The sequence below is a fragment of the Papio anubis genome, chromosome 10 (genome assembly GCF_008728515.1).
Source record: "Papio anubis isolate 15944 chromosome 10, Panubis1.0, whole genome shotgun sequence".
Classification (NCBI taxonomy): Eukaryota; Metazoa; Chordata; class Mammalia; order Primates; family Cercopithecidae; genus Papio; species Papio anubis.
Window position 1 is genome coordinate 124911035 of NC_044985.1, and position 18683 is coordinate 124929717.

At 58.6% G+C, this 18683-nt stretch overlaps 1 protein-coding gene and 1 long non-coding RNA gene across 2 annotated transcripts in view; one reads left to right on the forward strand and one right to left on the reverse strand.

Moving 5' to 3' along the window:
• Positions 1-18683, forward strand: part of CROCC2 (ciliary rootlet coiled-coil, rootletin family member 2) — a 79246-nt gene that overhangs the window by 55444 nt on the left and 5119 nt on the right. Inside the window, 7 exon segments of the mRNA XM_021924251.2 lie at positions 638-855; positions 1535-1694; positions 2404-3016; positions 3249-3433; positions 4362-4482; positions 5187-5320; positions 14848-14997. Of these exon segments, the coding sequence (XP_021779943.2) occupies positions 638-855; positions 1535-1694; positions 2404-3016; positions 3249-3433; positions 4362-4482; positions 5187-5320; positions 14848-14997 (1581 nt within the window).
• LOC110740962 lies at positions 738-2417 on the reverse strand. Its single transcript, XR_002516380.2, has 3 exons — positions 1800-2417; positions 1071-1640; positions 738-828 (listed from the first exon to the last, which is right to left on the reverse strand). It is a non-coding gene; the product is annotated as an uncharacterized LOC110740962 (long non-coding RNA).

Here is an 18683-nt window from a genome sequence, read left to right on the forward strand (position 1 = left end):
GCCCACCCCCCATCGCCAGGGACCCTCCTCCCACTGCCTCCCATGTCAACAGGGGAAGGAGGGCCGAGGGAGTGAGTGAGCCCCACTATTAATCAGGGTCACTGTGTCGGGGTCACTGTGTCAGGGTCATTGTGGCGGGGTCACTGTGGCGGGGTCACTGTGGCGGGGTCAGTGCCCAGCCTGCCTGCCGAGGCTGCTGCCCACACTAGGACAGGCAGCGGCCTGGGCACCACACTGTCACCTAAGGAGAGGACTAGATGCGGGGGGCGGGAGGTGGGAAGGGCCCTGGGCGGTGACAGTGAGGACACGTGTGCTGAGCCACATCCCAGGTAGGCTTTGCTTACCAGTGGTCAGCGTCCTGGGGGTCCAGGGAGGCCACAGGGTGGGCCCGGGCCCGGGGGGTCAAGGTGGGGTTCTCTGGGCTCTTGGGCTGGCCCTGCCCCAGCTGGTGGAAGCTGCCCTTCAGTCTCTGCAGCAGCAGGGATTGGTGGCTTCATGGGGTGAGCAAAGCGCATGGGGACCAAGTTGGGCAGGGCACCTGTGCCTGCCACACCAGCGTCAGAGGCCACAGGCCCCTGTGGCTATCCCTGGAGCAGTAGTCCCCAGCTGGCCTCTAGAGCTATATGCTCCTCCCCAGGCTGAAAGGCTGCGGGCACAGCTGACCATGGCCCAGGAGGGACTGGCCGCACTGCGCCAGGAGCTGCAGAGTATCGAGGAGCGCCGGGAGGGGCTGCGCAGGGAGGCCCAGGAGGCCCGCCAGGCACTGAGCGACGAGGCCCGCGAGAAGGACGTACTGTTGCTTTTCAACAGCGAGCTTCGAGCCACCATCTGCAGGGTGGAGCAGGAGAAGGCCAGGTATGGCGGCCACCCAGGAGCAGCTGGGGGTGCCCTGCAGCCTGCTGCCCACCCAGGCCGTAGGGAGGATGGGGCAAGGGGGTTAGGCAGGGGCGTCCTGCTGATTTGGGCTCCACTGATGGTGGGGTAGACATGCCAAGCGGGCCTCCCACTGCCCAGTCCAAGAGGTCAGCAATGCTGGCCAGTGCGAGGGATGTCTGGGGACACAGACACACCTGTCCCTGCCCACAGGGAGTTCCCATCTAACAGGAAGATAGGTCACAGGTGGCCTCCAGGAGGCGGTGCAGAGCTGGGGAGCAGAGGGAGGCCAAGGGCCTGGCTGGGTCTCCAGAAAGGCCCCTGTGGGGCAGCTGGGCGGGACGGCACAACCCTCACAGCAGGTGGCAGAGGTGACAGGCTGGGCTGGATACTGAGTGTGAGGGAGAGGGGGAGACAGGGAGGGATGAGGTGAGGAGGCGCTGAAGAGTGGATAGTGGACAGGGGCCATGCGGCCGGGCACTGGGACCTGGGTGGACATATGTCTGAAAGGTGACAGGGAGCCCTGCAGAGGCTGAGTTTGAAGACACTGTGGAGGGAAGACTGGGGACAGTGTCTCACTAGGGGAGACAGAGACCTGCTGGGCAGCTGTGCTGGCCCCCCCAGGAGGTGCGGGGACCCCAGCCTGTGGCACCCTCGTCAGTTTTAAGCGGTCCAAGGAGGAGAAGGAGCAGAAGCTGCTCGTCCTGGAGGAGGCCCGGGCGGCGTTGCAGCAGGAGACCAGTGCACTGCGGGCCTGCCTGCGGGAGCTGGAGCAGGAGCGGGGGGACGCCCGTCAGGAGCTCCAGGAGCTCCACAGACAGGTAGGGTGGCAGGGAAGGGTCAACATCCAACCAGGCACCCTCCCGCCTGGTGGGTCCCAGCTCCTCCCAGGGCACCCTCTGGCTGCAGTGCAGGAGCCCCCAGACCTGGCCTTGCTGCCGCCTTTGAACCGCTCTGTCCCCAGACTTTGGGCCATGCCCTGCTCAGGCTCACAGGGTCCCTGGTTGGGTCTGTGCCCACGGGGCGCAGATGACAAGACTGGAGAGGGCAAAACCAGGAATGCTCTAGCGAGGAGGAAGGGAGCCACGCACAGCAGCACACGGAAGTGTCCTACATGTAACACCTTCCAGAGGCGCTCAGGAACTCAGGCAGGCTGGAGGGGAGGCCTGGCCTCTGCAGGGCAGGGTGCTGGCTTCCCCGAGGCCTGGCTCCCTCCCATAATGGCAGCCTCGGGGCAGTTGGCGCCAGTGCACCCCAGACACTGCCCACACTCCCTAATCAGTGCCCACCCTGCCCCACCTGGGCCTCCTCCTTGTCCCAGGTCCTCCAAGGAGGTCCCAGGTAGGTGTCTGCGGAGTGGCTGAGGGTGACAACTCCCAGGGCAAGGCCCTTTGGGAACACCTCAGCCCGACTCCCTGACTGTGGCCAGCTGCCCTCAAGGGACGTGTGAGTGGAGGCAGGAGGCAAGGAGGCTGCCTGGCTTCCAGCACAGAGTCCGGTGACCCTGTCCATGCGGCCCCATGCTCCCAGGTGAGGACGCTAAAGGCTGAGAACCAGAGGAGGAGTGGAGAGGCCCATGAGCTGCAGGTGCAATGCTCGCAGGAGGTGCTGGAGCTGCGGAGGCAGGCAGCCAAGGCGGAGGCCAAGCGCGAGGGTGCCCGGAAGGAGGTGGGAGGGCTGCCTGTGCTCAGAAGGGAAGGAGCTGGGTGTCGGGGAGCAGAGGGAGGAGGCCCACCCCACTTCCTCACTGTCTCCCATGGGCGCACCCCAACATCCCTCCTACAGGTCCTGGGGCTGCAGAGGAAGTTGGCAGAGGTGGAGGCCACAGGGGAGGCCCATGGACAGCGGCTCCAGGAGCACCTCCAGGAGAGCCGGGGGGCTGAGCGGACCCTCCGAGTAGAGCTGCATCGTGTCACCAGGAAGCTGCAGGAAGCCAGCGGTGTGGCTGATGCTCTCCAGGCTCGCCTGGACCAGGCCTGTCACCGAATCCACAGCCTAGAGCAGGAGCTGGCCCAGGCTGAGGGTGCGAGGCGGGACGCGGAGGCCCAGCTGGGCCGGCTGTGCTCCACACTCCGCCGTGGCCTGGGGCTCTGGAGACAGAGCCCGTGGGTCTCCCCGGAGCAGCCTGGTTCCCCCACCAAAGGTCAGAGTCCTCAGTGGAGACAGGCGGGCCCCTGTCCCAGCTCAGTCCCTAGCCTGGGCACCTCTCTTTCAGGCCTCTCAACTCGCATAGTGAGGGACTTGGACAAGCAATTGTAGGAGCCTGCGACTGGCTCCCCAAGCTCCCATGGCTGGGGCAGCAGAGAGGAAGGGGGAAGGGCGAGTATCTGTCACTGTGTTCCTGCCCACAACCCCTCTGCTGTCACCTCCTACAGGCTCCGACGGCTCCCAGGCTCTCCCTGGGCACCAGGGTGCCAGCCCCCCAGCTAGGCCCCACTCGCCCCTCCGATGGCCCTCGCCCACACCCGGAGGCCGCAGCTCAGAGCTTGTGGATGTGGCCACTGTGCAGGACGCCCTGCGGGACTTTGTGCAGCAGCTCCGGGAAGCCCAGCGGGAGCGGGTAATGGGGGCTGGGCTCCTCCCACCCACGGCGGCACCTGGGGGTCTCCGGGAAGAATACCTGCTGTCCACCCATCCGCACGTCCTTGGGTCTCAGGGTCAGTGTCCAGGCTATCCTGTTTGTTGTGCTAAACACCAGTACCACCACGGCCCCCAAACCCAAGTGCCTCGGGTGGCTGGGGGCTGCCCCCTTCCTCAGACCAGGCTGAAAAGCCCCTGGAGCCAGGCCCTGCTGTGACACCCACCAGGGCCCAGGGCAGGGCATTCTGCAGCTCATGCCACCCCTGAAGAGCTGCCAGGGCAAGTGCAGGACAGAGCCAGCTCCCCCCAGTGCTCCCCTCCGGTGGGGCCAAGCTCCCCAGGGGCTGCTCCTGGCTTCAGGGCTCCCACAGAACCACCTGTGAGCGGCCCCCTCCCAACTCGCTGGCTGACAGTGGGTAGGGGACTCCAGTGGGCAGGACTGTGGGAAAAACAGAGGCAGGCCCTGAGCCCTGGCCGGGGTCCTCCGTGCACACTCGTTCCCTTCAGGCCCACCTTCCCACCGCTGCCAGCCCCAGGGGGCAGGGTCCTGTCTGCACTCAGCCCCAAGTCCTGCCAGGGCAGCCCCTGCCGGTCCCCCTGACCACAGGCTGTGGGCCACCACCTGTCAGCTTTCCCACACCACACCTGTGCTTGAAACCTGGACCCTTCAGGCCCAGCCCCAGTGGGCACCTCCACCTCCCCAGGCCTGCAGGTCAGCTCAGCTTCCCCGTGTGACCACCTTTGCCGCACCTTCCCTGAGCCCACGACCCGCCCCACCCACTGCCCTGCCCTGCACACCCACAGGCTAGACTGTGAGCGGCCCCAGCTGGCCCCGACCCTCTAGCAGATACCTCGGCCCTCCACCCGCCCGCTGGGCTGCCCCCACTGACCTCAGTCCTTCTGCCCAGGATGACTCCCGTGTCCAGATGGCCACCCTGAGCAGCCGGCTGAGCGAGGCGGAGTGCAGGTGTGCCCGGGCCCAGAGCCGTGTGGGGCAGCTACAGAAAGCCCTGGCTGAGGCGGAAGAAGGTGACCGCCCTTGCCCTGCCCCGCCCACCCTGGGAGTGGCTGTGAGGGTGGCACCATCATGTCCCCACTGCTGCCAGCTCTAAGCTTTCAGCCCCTAGGTGGGAAGGGAGCCTGGGGACAACACCCAAACCACCAGGCCTGGCGAGGCTGGGCCAGTGCTTGGCATCGGAGTTCTCAGCAGTGACTTCCCCAGAACAGAGGAGTGACGTCTGGGCCTCAGGGCCCAGAGGAGTGACGGAGGGCCTCAGGGCCCTCCCGATCTGGCCCCCAGCATCCTCTGTACCCCTGCCCCACCCTGGCCTCCTGCAGTTCCCACCGGGGGCCTTTGCCCGGGCTGTGCCCTCTGCCTGGCACCCTCTCCCCCAGACAGCCATGAGGCTCTCCCCGGACAGGCCCTGCCCCTTGTCACCCCCTCAGAGAGGCCCCTTCCTTCTGTCCCCCACTGCCTCACACGCACAAGTTTCTCTGCTTATTGCCCCCTCAATTAAAGGAAAGAGGCAGGAGGGAAGGATGGGTGGGGAGGAGGTCCAGAGTCCAGACACAGGAAGCCGGGACCCTGGGACCGCCTCAGGACCCTTGAGCTGTGAGGATGGAACCACACCCCACGTGGGAGCCAGTCACTCAAGTCCACGGAGCCTCGCATTGCCTGCCTGTGACCTGGGAGAAGTGTGGGAGCCCCTCGAGCCACGCTGCTTGCCCCACAGGCCGGTGCCGGGTGGAGGGTGCTCTGAGCAGCGCCCGGGCAGCGCGTGCCCTGCAGAAGGAGGCGCTCCGCAGGCTGGAGACGGAGCACCTGGCGAGCATGCGTGCAGCAGGCCAGGAGAAGCGGCGGCTGCAGGTGGGGCAGGCGGCAGGGTGGGTCCCAGGTGGGGCACAAATCAAGGCCTCTTGGTCACCCTCACACCCTGCAGGGAATTCCACAGGGTCGGGAGGTGGAAGAGAGGGTCTGCAAAGGCTTCTTTGGGTGTTCAGGGCTGGAGCCAGTGGGCCAGCCCAGCGGGGCCCTGGGGCAGAGGTGCAGCTGGGTTGTGACAGGCGGCTTTGGGGTCATCAGGACTGGAGCTGTCCTTAGCAGAGCTGTCTTTAAAGTGGGTCTAGCCCTTGTTTTACAGACTGGGAAAACTGAGGACTTGGCCCTGGGAGCGCAGTGCCCCAAGTCCAGGCCCTTCCTTCTTGCTGAGGCCACACTGGCAGGCATAGGGGTGGCCCCGGCCCAACCTTGGGGCTCTTTATAGGGTCGCATGTCCTGCTCCAAGACCACTGTTCATTCTGTGTCACTCAGGAAGGGCTGAAGTCAGTATCCCTACACGCCAGGCTTTGTGCTGGGGAGGTGGCCGCTGGGTCTGAGGTTTTCAGGTGAGGAGCCTAGGCCTGGAAATGGAACAGCCAGGCCGGAGTGGATGGAGGCCTGGCCCAGGTCTTGGTTCTCAGTGCTGGTGGGGAGCCCCAGGCCCAGCCCAGCCCCACGGGTCCAAACATCCCCTGGGGTGTCCTGAGATTCTCTTGTCAGAACTGGGCCAGGGGACAGCTGTTCCGCTCCAGAGCGCTCCCTTGCAGGCCCCAGCGGCCAGGGAACAGCGTGTCTGGCTGAGGTTCCCCAGGGCAACTGCCCCCGGGCATCCCCCAACCCATTCTGGAAAGAGGGAGCCAGCACAGTGCAGAGGGGACAGGGCACAGAGATTGGGGAGCCACTGCTCTCCAAGTGTCCCTCCAATGAGGGAGGCCTGGGTGAGCTATCAGGAGGGACAGCCTTGCAGGTTGGCAGAAGGGCCCCAAGGGCAGCCGGCCAGGCCTCGACCCCGAGGTCAACTGCAGAAGCCACCCGTGGTCCACGCAGGGCTCAGCCTAGGAGCCTGGTGGCCCTCAGAGGCCCCCAGAGGGCTGTTAGCACTCAGACAACAGGCAGGCCCTGAGTCCCCCAAAGGCCCTGAGCCTCTGAGGAGGTGGCTCCTGCAGGGGAGAGGGGAGGGGCAGAGAGCAGAGAGCAGGCTGCAGAGAGGGCAGGTTCCTCGTTAGCCAGGAGCTTGGAAATTTCTGTTTTGGAAAGACTCCTCTGGTGAGAAGCTGCTGGGGCAGTAAGACTAGAGACGTCTGTGGAAAGACCCAGACGGCCTGGCCAGGGATGGGATCAGGACTTGTGAGATGCCCAGGAGATGGGGGGACCTAAGAAGTCAGGGGACCTGGAGCGGGCTGAGCTGGACCAAGCTCAGCCTTTCATTTTATATGTATAGTCACATGTATGCCTCCCATGTGCGTTCAGAAATAACATTCTCTGTTCACAGGTTACACATTTTGAAACAGGCCTTCTATTTTATTTTATTTTTGGAGATGGAGTCTCGTTCTGTCACCTAGGCTGGAGTGCAGTGGCACCATCTTGGCTCACTGCAACCTTCGCCTCCCAGGTTCAAGCGATTCTCCTGCCTCAGCTTCCCAAGTGGCTGGGATTACAGGCACCTGCCATCACACCTAATTTTTTGTATTTTTAGTAGAGACAGGTTTCACACCATGTTGGCCAGGCTGGTCTTGAGCTCCTGACCTTAAATGGTCTGCCCACCTTGGCCTCCCAAAGTGCTGGGATTACAGGCGTGAGCCACCATGCCCGGTTCTGAAAGAGACCTTGAAGTCAACCTTTACAAATGCATTATTCAAATAGGCCACATTTGATCCAGTTCCTGAATTTATCAAAGCTAAGGATGATGTGTTGAATTTTCCCACTACAATTCTTTTTGTCAGTGTCTCCTTTTATTTCCAAGGAGAAATAAAAATACCCTATTTCCAAGGGTGTTTGACTTCTAGATTTCTAGACTCTTCGAATTTGAAGTTTCTCGGTTAACTTTTCCTGAGTGGCCTGCATGTCCTGTGACTGCTGTTTGTCTTCCTCTTGGCCTCTGCTTTTTTGGTGTTTGTGTTTTCAGCCTTCATTTCATTGGCCTGGCTTTGGTTTCAATCCCACCTTAGTGTCTCTGCCTCTTCTGGGGGAATTTGTCCCACGTAGAAGTTTTGTGGTAACCCATGCTGTTTTTCCTTAGGTTGCTGATAGGACACTTTCTCCTTTCCATGTGTCTTTCCTGCCTGTCCTGTCTTGCATGGTAGGGATGATTTATTCATCCTCTTTTCCCTTAGCATTTGCATCCAGGGCCTCTTATGGCTGGCCCAGGACAGCGCCCTGCCCCCTCCGGGGACCGTGGGTCTTGTCCCTTCCCTCCCCAACTGCACTGCTTCCACCTGTGCCCTAGGAGCTAAGACTTTTGTTCCTTAGAACTTCCTGCTCTGGACACTCCCCTTTTCCAAACCTGCCCCCCAGGGGGGCTCTGGGCTCTCCTGCCTGTAGGCTGAACTTCTCTTGGTGTCTGCGGACCCCAGGGCTGTCTACCCACAGCAGCCCACACCTGGTGCACTACTTTTTGCAACAAATTACTGATGACTTAACCCCACTTTGAGCCCCCAGTCCTATGGGTGAGAAGCCTGGCATGGTGTGACTGGCATCTCCCCTCTGGGTCTCACAGTCATGGGGTGGGCTGGGCCACCCAAGGCCCCAGGGAAGAGTCCTCCTCTGGGCTCATCCAGGTGCTTCTGGGGGCATCCTGGCTCATCCCGGTGTGGTGAGTCCAGCTCCTTGTGTTGTCAGGCTGAGCCTCATTTCTGGGCGGTCAACCAAGGGCTCCCCACTCCTAGCCCAGGGCTTCCTCGGCTGCCTCACAGTGTGGCAGCAGCACCTGCACCCCACGCCGCCCGTCTCCACGTGCCTCACACCTCACGGCTCCCTTCTGCCGACACCCGAGGGCATGCGTGAGTGGGTGAGGCCCACCTGGGTGGTCACCCTTTGCTTAACTCAGAGTCAACGATTCACGTCCACAAAGTCCCCTGGCCTGAATCCAATGGAATCACAGGATAACGTCGGGGCCAGAGCTCACGGGCCCTCTGAGGGCTCTGCCTGCCACATGGGTCCAAGCAACGTGTTACCAGCTTTGGTGGACTTCGTGCCTCTGGTATGATGACTGGGGCCGCTCATGGCATCTCTCCTGGAGGGGCCTGGTTTTCATTTGATTCTGGACTCCTTGTTTGCCTCTGACCTTGAGTTCAGATGGGTTCAAGAAATGTGCGGATTCCCTGGGTTCTTTGTGTTTTTCTTATCCGTACTCTTTCCAGAGTGGCAGCCAGAGGCCTCCATGTCTTTGAAATTAAAAAATGTCACCAAAATGTGGGCATGTCGGCCCCTTTCATTATTTTTACCTACTCTGGCAAGCCCTCCCTACTTGCAGAATCAAATCTACCTTCTGTTTACAGAGGTTCCTTCCACTGCAAAAACAAAACAAACAAACAAACAACAACAACAACAAAAAACCATCTCTTCTCCTTCTCCCTCTTCTCTGTTCTTTTGTCCTGAATTCTCAGCATCCCAATACTGACCCCCTGGACCTGTCCTCCTGGCTTCAGTCTTGAATTTCTCCTTCTCATCTCGGTTTTCCCCAAGGTCCCAGGAGAATTTCAGGTCTTACTCCTCCTACTCAGCTAATCTCAGGATCTGCCGCATCTCATCTGCTGCTCCTGCCCCCACAGCGGCCTCCTTCGGCCTGAGTTTTCATTTTGGATTGTCCACCTCGAGACCCCTGCCCTGTCCTCACCTTGAGAACACCAGTTACCATCTTCTGATGCGTGTCAGTAGCTCACTTCTCTGTTTAATTAGAGACTCTCAGATCTGATTCCTCAGATCCACTTTATTTTCTCAAACCCCAGTAGACACTAGTTTTATGATTTTTTTTTTCCTTTGCGTGTCTTTAAAGAAAGGAGTTCTAGCCTTGTTTGAAGTTGGGAGTGGAGAGGAGCCCATCAGGGACTTTATGCGTCCCCATCCTAATATTTCAGGCTCAAAGGGAAGGCAGAGAGAAGGGTTCCAAGATCCCGCAGCCACAGGGAGCCACTGGGGAGTGTAGGGAGCCAGTAGTGGAGTTCGGGCCCCTCCCAGAGCCGTTCTGTTCCCGAAGTGGGCGGGGTGGGGGGCGCTCTTTGGTGCACAGTCTTGGTGGTGCACAGTCTTGGTGGGGTCCTCCACCTCCCCAGCTGCTTGCCTCACAAGGATGGAGGGCTCCCTGGGTCCCCCAGCCACAGCAACCCTCTTTCCTGAGGTCCTAGTGGGATAGAGTTGCCTCCCCAACACCCCTGCAGCTCCCTCCAGTCCTCCCCCTTCTGAGCCAGGGTATGGGGGTACGGGGGTCCCACTTTGGGTCTCTGAGCCAAAGTGCAGAGGACACCTCTGACGTTGATCAGACCTTTGTCTGTATGCATTTTTCTGCTTGGTCTAGAATTTGCTCAACTTTTTTAGTGAAATGTGCTAAAATCTATCATTATTGTGTCAATGTTTTCTTATAATTCTGGCAATCACTGTTTCACCTATTTTTAGGCAGATTGGTTTCATCTGCCCTCGGGAGTCCTCCGAGTCCCTGGTCTCCAGCCCTGAGGAAAGTTTTTCCCAACTTTTTGTAATCTATTGGTCATTGTGGTGGGTTTCAGGATTCAGGCACACCTAAGTCACTAGAGGCCCACACTTGTGACACACAGCAAACCCAGGCAGAGAGTTCAGGGTTGAAATTTGAAATTTTCTAGCCAGCCAGGGGGCTGGGAACACACAGCCATGCTCCCTGCTGCCCCGTGCCCCTTGCTGAGCCCGGGGGGTGCTAGGGTCCAGTAGGGCAGGCCTGGCACCTCTCCTGGCTCTGCCAAGCTCCCAGCACAGTCTAGAGCCAGCTCTGCATTTGACACAACAACTTTCACTTTCATGGACTGGTTTTTCCCCTGTTTCACATAAGCCAATGTGTTTGTCAAGAGAAAGTTAATTAAAAACATATTTTTGTAATTAAATGGTAGGCTGTGCTATGCAAACAGTAAGATTCTTGTTTGAGAGCAAATCCCTCCCCGTTTCCAAGGCTACCCTGGGAATTTGATAGAACAGCCGTGCAGGACCAGCCCGTGGCGTCAGGACACGCGCAGAATGCAGCAGCAGTGCCCAAGTAGCTGGTCAGGTCTCCGAGCAGGCGGGAGGCCTGGCACTCACCCAGCATCACCCACAGCCTCATGTGGGCTCAGAAAGGCCCCCCATGCCACCCTTGGACTGACGCCTGGTCACAGCCTCTGTGGCTCAGGGAAGCTCATGGCGTCCTTGGACTCTTGCCCAGGCCTCCTTCCCCTGCTGTGCCCACGTGCCACACCCACCCCCCCCAGCTCCCCACATCCCCAGTGCCAGCCCTGGAGTTCACCCGCCTGTGGGGGCTCAACTCAGCATCAGTCACAGGTTCTAAAAGTTTCCAGGGTTCACACATGCCCAAAGCTAACAGAGCAGCTTAGGGCCGGCAGGGCCCACAAGGTGGACACTGAGCCACAGTTGGACTTGATTTCTCTCAGTGTTTTGTCAAGAATTTTTGCATCTGTAATTCCTTTATGGTGACATATTTTTCAGATTTGTGTTAAGAAAATTTTATTATTTTATAAAATGAATTGGTGGGCTTTCCATTTTTTCCATCACCTGGAACACTCAAACTAACTTTTCTTGAAAGGTTCGTTGAACTTCCCTGTACATATTCCGCAGCTCCTGTCATTGTGAAGAATACAACTGAATTCCCTTTCCAATTTCTTTTCTGTCAAGGGTCTGTTTTAGTTTTCCATTTCTTCTGGGGTCAGTTTTGCACTATGGGAGCATAACTCATCTTACACGTTCAGTACATTGCCAAAGACCTGCACATACATCTGCTCAGCATCACCTTCGTTATATACATGGTCTTGTCAGCAGTTACACCTGCCTTATAAGCATAGTTGTGCCTTATTTACATGTGGAGTTATAGCTGTTTTTGTCCTTCGTGTTGGAGATTTGTTTCTTTCCCTTAGTCTGATTTTGCCAGCAGTTCATGTTTTATTCCTCTTTTCAAAGAATCAATTTATCTCTTCTTTTATTTTTGTCTAGTTTATCGATTTCAGCTTTTGTTTCTATGAACACTCTATTTTTATTTTTAGTTTACTTCTTTAAAAAATGTTTTGAGGGTCTCGCTCTGTCACCCAGGCTAGAGTGCAGTGGCATGATTTCGGCTCACTGCAGCCTCTACCTCCTGGGCTCAAGCGATCTTCCTACCTCAGCCTCTTGAGTAGCTGGAACTACAGGCATATGCCACTACACCTGGCTAACTTTTGTATTTTTGTTTGTTTGTTTGTAGAGATGGTATTAAACCATATTGCCTAGGCTGGTCTCGAACTCCTGCATTCAAGTGATCCACCCACCTCGGCCTCCCAAAGTGCTGGGATTACAGGCATGAGCCACCACATCCAGCCAACACTCTCTTTTTGTTGTAATTTTTCTGATTTCTTGAAAGGAATAAGTAATTTGTTTATGTTTGGGCTTTGTCTTTCAATAGTAAGAGCATTTAATGTGATCCTATTTTCCCTAATTGTGGTTTGGTATGTGTCCCATCAGATTTTGATGTGAGTTCTTTTCCTTTTTACTAGTTTTCTAGATGTTTCCATTTTTATTTCTTCTTGAATTCGAGGGTTATTTGAAAGCATGAGTGCGTGTTTGTGCCACTTTTGGTTGCTGATGTCATCGTCCTGGAGAGGCTGTGGCTTGGGCAGGGATGATGGCTTTCTTTTGATCAGCTTCTGGGTGGATCTGTGTTTATGCTCCCGCTTTGTCAGTTGTTTGTTGGTAATTCGCTTTTTTGGTTTGGTTTTGTCTATTTGTTTGTGATGTGTTTAGAGAATACTGGACAAGCTGATTGCAAAGTTTACAGGAAAGAATAGATGTTTGAGATTTTCCAAGAAAATTTTGAAAGTGAATAGTACAACAGGCTATAATGCTAGTATGGTCAAAGCAGGAGAGGCTGGCAGAATAGATACAGAGGCAGCAGGGCAGGCCACAGTTCAGAGGAGGCCCTGCCACCATGAACTAGCATCAGACCCTGCCCTCTGTCTGGCCCCAGAGTCCCACTGTGTGGAGTGAAGGGCTCTGACACCCTTGTATCTGAGGACTGTCCAGAGCTAACTCTGTCCCGTGACTGGCCTGAGGGCAGGATGGGGCAACTGGCCAGTGCAGGGAGCCCAGGGGATACCTGCCAGTGGGCAACCAAATTGGCCCATCGTCGCCCAGTGGATAAATGAGTATCAGACTGAGGACCTCAATTCCAAGAGCCCAAAGGATGGATTTGGCGAGTGTTTGTGGCCTGCCCTGTCCTCCTCTGTGCAGCCAGCAGGATGCTTAACGAGGCCTTTGTCCCTTCTGCTCATGTTCAGATATTTCCCAGCCTTCCATGCAAGCCCTTCATTTGTAACAGCTTCCTTGGGGGCATCTCAGAGTCCACAGCATCCTCCCAGCCTTTTTTTTTTTTTTTTGAGACAGAGTTTCACTCTTGTTGCCCAGGCTGGAGTACAGTGCCGTGGTCTTGATTCACTGCAACCTCTGCCTCCCAGGTTCAAGTGATTCTCCTGCCTCAGCCTCCCAAGTAGCTGAGATTACAGGCACCCGCCACTATGCCCGGCTAATTTTTTGTATTTTTAGTAGGAATGGGGGGCTTCATCGTGTTGTCCAGGCTGGTCTCGAACTCCTGACCTCAGATAATCTGCCCATCTCAGCCTCCCAAAGTGCTGGCATTACAGGCATGAACCATCACACCCTGCCCCAGCCTTCTTTTGGTCCCAACGAGACCCCTGTGAGGCTGCCTCATACCTGCGCCCCAGATGGGGAAACTGACACTGGAGCCCCACATGCTGGCTCCAAGCCCAGGCTCTGCCCTGCTCGGGCTCCAGCGTAGGAGCCTCTGGAGCCCAGGCTCATGCCTGAGCACTCAGCTCTGGGGGAGAAGGGCTGGGGTTCTTTTCTGCAGCTACTTAAACCCTCAGACCGAATCCACGTTTTCAAGGTTTGTTTTGCCAGCCTGCCTCTCACACAGCATCAGGATTTAGAGCCAAAGGGACACAAGAGATGAGAGCAACTCCCTGGGGCCAGTGGGGCTGTGCATTAAAGGAGAACCATTCAATTATTACGGTTCCTTCAAATTCCATAAAAGCTGAGTCATTACAAGAGGTTTGGGACCTCTTAAAACTGCCGTGAAATATTTGAAGAAAACTTCTGCTTTTCTACTGGAAAATTATATAGAAAATTATAATTTTCAAAATTGCACAAAGGGCGAAGCATCACAATCTGAGGTGCAAGCGTTGTCTTCCTTCTTTTCCTTTTTTAAAGTAACAAAGTGTTGGACCAAAATAAAAAAAAGTGTTTCCAGAGTCCGGCCACCCCAGAAGGAGCTAGCCATTTCTCCCACAAAACCCTCGAGAAGGTGCAAGGGTGGGGGCTCATCAAGACCTGACCAGGCCAACTTGCAGTCAACAAGCTTCCAGTGACAGATGCCTTGCAAGCTCCTTCACACGTCTGGGGGCCTCTCAAGGCCCAACAGCTGCCAGCTCTGAGGCTCAGGGGACCTCACGGGTGCCATCCTCCCTCCTGGGGTGACAGGGAGGCGGGATTCCTGCAAGCAGGAGGAGAAGGCGGCAGTGTAGGGTGGGGGCGCCACGGGGAAAGTTATGCACAGAGGGCAGCAGGTGTACGTGGTTGAAGGGGTGGTGAGTTCCCCGGGCAATGTCCTGGGGGCAGCTGGGAGCACCACAGGCCCAGAGCAAGGCAGTGGCATGGCCAATGATATTCAAGTGAAATGCACCCTCAGCCATCATGGGGTAGCGCCTGGGGACAGTGAGGAAACTGAAGGGTTGTCACTGGTCCCAAGTGGATAATGGTGGTTTGGACAGGCTGATGGCAGAGGGGCTGAGAAGAGGGCGCAGGGGTGAGGGACATAGCAGGGATCATGGGCCATCCCACCTTCATGGACTCTGGAGCTCCTGAGCTCAGTATGGGACTAGCCATGTCCCCAAGTGGGAGCTGAAGCAGGAGAACACACAGTGTAATGCCAGAAGGGGCAAGCAGGGCCTGAGCCAAACACACTCCAGGAGCCTTGGGGAGGGTCACCTCAGGCTTTATCCCAAGGGCAGTAGGAGTCACCAAAGCTGGAAGCAGGGCAGGGATGCCACTGATGTGCCCTCTGAGACCACTGGCTGCAGCAGAGAACCTGCCAAGCCTGAACCTTTGCCCATGCTGGACCAGACCCTCAGGACTTTCATCTCAGGCTTCCTGGGGGTCCACACCTTTGACTTACATTGCAAACACAACCACCTGATCAACACACTTCAAGTTGTTCTTAACCACGTTCTTGCTGTTTTCATCCCAGTGATACGGTCCTGCCAGACAGTCTAGGCAGATGCCCTGAGGTGAGGGTTTCACTGCAGGGCCTCCCACCCCCACTGTCTCCAGGTGGGCCCTGTGTCTCCTTCCCCCAGGAGCAACTGGACATGCTGCACCAGGCCCTTGATGAGAGCAGGAGGCACAATCAAGGCCTGGCCAAGAAGGGGAAGCTGCTGGAGGAGCAGCTCACCAACTTGGAGCACAGGTGCCAGGAGGCTGAGGGATCGCTGGAGCCCCTGCGACAGGTGAGGGTGCCCAGGAGGGCAGGGTATGCTGTCACCAGGAGGCGGTGAACAGGCCTACAGGGGAGAGGCCCTGTGGTCCTTTGCAGAATCAGCCCCTCAGCATGATGGGAGGCCTAGAGAGATGCTGGAGGCAAGTGTGCAGGCCTGCAGAGACCCAGGCCCCATCCAGTCCCCTGCTGACAGATGGGGAAACTGAGGCTGGAGGGGCCCACAGGGAGTCAGGGGGCTGGATTTCTTGCCGTCAGTAAGCACCCCTACAACAGAGGAGTCAGCTGTGGACACGCTGTTTAGAAGAAAATAAGCTGAGGCCAGAGCCAGCCTTAGATGGAACGACCCTGCTCTCAGAAACTCGGGCCCTCCCAATCCCTGGCCCACGCCCAGCATCTCCGGCCTAGGTGCTCTGGCGGCCACAGCAGCTCAGCGGGGGGCAGGAGGCGGCCGAGGCGCAGGCAGAGAGGCGCGTCCTGCAGGAGCAGACGGCGGCACTGCGCACCCAGCGGTCGTGTCTGCAGGGGGAGCTCGCGGCGCTGCGCGCTCAGCTCGCACAGGTAGGCGGCCGCGGTGGTCCTTAGAGAGGCGGGAGGAGCTCGTGGCGGGGATCCGCACGGGCGCAGCTGGGTGAGGCGCTGGCCCACGCAGGCTTCTGTGTCCTCACCTGCCGGCGGGGTGGCACTAAGCTCAGGGTCCGGACGCCCGCAGGTGGCCACAGCCCTACCAGTGGTGTCGTGTGCGCCCTGCCTTGGCTTGGCAGGCACCTTGGGGCGGGGCACAACCCTGGCTTTGTCTCCAGTGTCTGAGCCCAGCTTTGCAGGAAACCGAGTGACCTGACACACCGCGCACCCCAGAGCCCCAGAGGTCCCTGCTTACGGTGGAGATCGCCCCTCCCCTGGGGTGTGGCTGGAGCAACAGGTGGGCCAGCCTGTGCAGGTGCCCCACAACCTCCCCTCTCAAAGCTCGCAGGGACAGTGGCCACTGAGCTCCCGGTAGGGCCTGGGCAGACAGGGTGAGAGACCAGGAAGAGCTCAGTGGTCAAGGAGCAAAGTGACAGTCTTCACCCAGTCCTGTCATCCCCTGGCCTCCTGGGTGCAAGACAGGGTTTCGGAACCCAAAGGTCAGACAAATGTAGACCACCGTGTCCAGAGGTGGGCTGCAGAGGTGAGGCTGGGTGGAGGCACCCTGCTGGTGGGTGCGTGATCCAGTGATCCTGACCACTGAGCTTGGCCCCCAGGCCGCACGTGGACCCGGCTCCCACGCATGAAACCTGAGGTAGCAGAGCCATTCGTGGGGAGATGAGGGGTGCACAGCCGCCAGGTTGACTGATAGGAAACAGCCCGAGAAAGAGGAAATGGCGTTCCAGGAAGCAGGCAGAGCTTCTCAGAGCCCACAGCCCAGCCATCACTCTTTGGGCCCACCAAGGAGGCGCCTGCTATGTACAGCACCCCCTCCCCATCACCTGAGAGGCGGCTCTCTTGTCCTCTGTGAGCACTCCACCCACACCCAGGCACTCACTCCACCCACACCCAGGCATGCACCTGGGAGTCTCGCTGCCCCCCACAGCAGGGGCTGGGTGCATGCAGGGGCCCCCACCTGGCAAGTGAGGGCAGAGTGGGCACATGGTCCCAGCCCACAGGGTGGCCTCACACTGATCCCTCTTTCTGTTCATCCTCCTCTCCTTGACACCGGCCCCTCGAGCTGTCTGCACAGTTGGGCTCCTCCCTGATGGGGATATGGTGGCTGTCCAGGGCTGCAGGGCTGGACACTGCCCGTTCTACAGCATGGGTTGTTTAAATGACTCCAGGGCACCATCAGGGTCCTGCACAGGGACTGTTTGGCTCACAAACGGGGCTGACTGGAGAGGCTGGTGCATCACATGGGCACATGGGCACAGCCCCCACCCACCCTGTGGGTCCAAGGTACAGGATAGGGTAGTGCTGGTGGCCTGAGGCCAGAGTCCCTGCGGAAGCTGTGCCCACCTCCCTCTGGACCAGACGGTTTTGGAGGGGCTGCCTCCAGCTTGGCATCCCTGGACCCTGTTGCCCACTACCCAGGTCTCCTCATGACCCCTTGACCCCAGAGCCCCACACCCACCCCCTGTCAGCTACTCTCCTGCCACCCTTGCCCACACAGCCACAGAGTGGCCACCGAGGTCAGGGAGAGCCGTGGGAGAACCTGTGGGTCACCCCGCTGGAGGGACAGGCCTGGAAAGCCAAGCCGGTGTTGGTGGCACCACGACCCATGCACAAGCTCTCACCTCCAGTGCCCAGGGGGCCGAGATTGTTCTCCTTGGGAAGTTTGTTTGCCATCCCAGGCCAGATGGCACAGGGGGAGGGGCGGGAAGGGCGGGTGTCTTTGGCCTTCCATCGTGGAGCCTGGGGGACAGCCCCTTGTCCCTCTGCTGGGTGCTGCTGAGGCCCTGCAGGAACAGGGAAGGTGCCCACATGGCCCAGGCTGGCCCTGCAGAGCGGGCTACACTAGCTGTAGGCCCAGGGTTCTGATGCCCTCATAGCCCCCCTCTGGGAGTAGGCAGGAGGCCCCAGAGTGGGATGGGGCTCCAGAGGAGGCAGCCGGAAGGAAGATGGGCACTCGGGATGGGGGAGGGGAGGATGGCATCTGCTGAGCTGGTCCCTGAAGGGTCAGTGCCCCCATCTATGAAGTGGGGAAGGCAGGTGCTGAGGCCTCAGGGGTGAACCCCAGAGCAGGGTGGCACTTCCCAAGGCCTCACTGCCACCTGCACAAGGCCCTGCAGCCCATCCTGCCCAGGGGACAGGGGCCAGCAGGCGAGGGCAGTCACGAAAGCCACCAGCCAGCTTGTCCACAAAGGACCACCTGCCCTCCAGAGGAGGGCCGGCCAGTGGGGTCCAGTCACCAGCCCCTGCTGCTGTTCCTGAAGGGGGCCCAGCCCTGGGCCATGGAGCCAGGGTGTTGGGGCCTCCCGTGGACGCTGCTGGGGGTGGGGGAGCAGGGGCTTGCATCAGCCCTGGTTGCGACAGCACTGCCCGGGGATGCAGAGCCAGCTGTGGGCACAGTGCCCGCCGTGAGTCCCTGGAGCCCGAGGAGGGGGAGGGAAGGAACAGCTAATGAGTTCCAGGAGGTCAGCTGTGAGGGGCCCACAAACCCATAAACCCTTTATTGGTGTCTCAGGAGGGGAAACCCGGATGTGGCCGTTTATTTATTTTGGATTTCACTTTTCTCTTCTCTTTATAACATGCACTTCCAGGAGTGTAACTGGATTTTTAAAGAAACAGGACTTCCTTTTTCAGTGCAGGGGGACTCTGGTTTTCTCAGTCCTGAAGAAGAAAAGAACCCTTATTCTTTGTGCAGTTCCAACCACTGACCCCGTAACTCACTTTACCCACACGAATTATCCCCTCCGTCTCAGGGCCCGAAACCAGGCCTGCTCCAGCCCTGAAGCCGAGAGGGCAGGTTTGTGGTGTGCCGAGTGTGTGCACTGAGCCCCAGGTCTGCTGCCCAATCCTGGGCCAGGCCCAGCACCCAGGAGAGGGCAGTGGGGCCGACAGAGGACTGACCTGGCATTCCAGCCCAAGACTGTCGCCCCTGTGGACACAGCCCCAGCAGGCATGACTCTCGGGGCTGGGCACAGCAGAGCCCAGAGGCAGCCTGGTTTGGAGAGCAGGGCAATGGGTTCCAAGCCTGCCTTCGTGCCTGCCTGGCCCAATAAGCCTCTG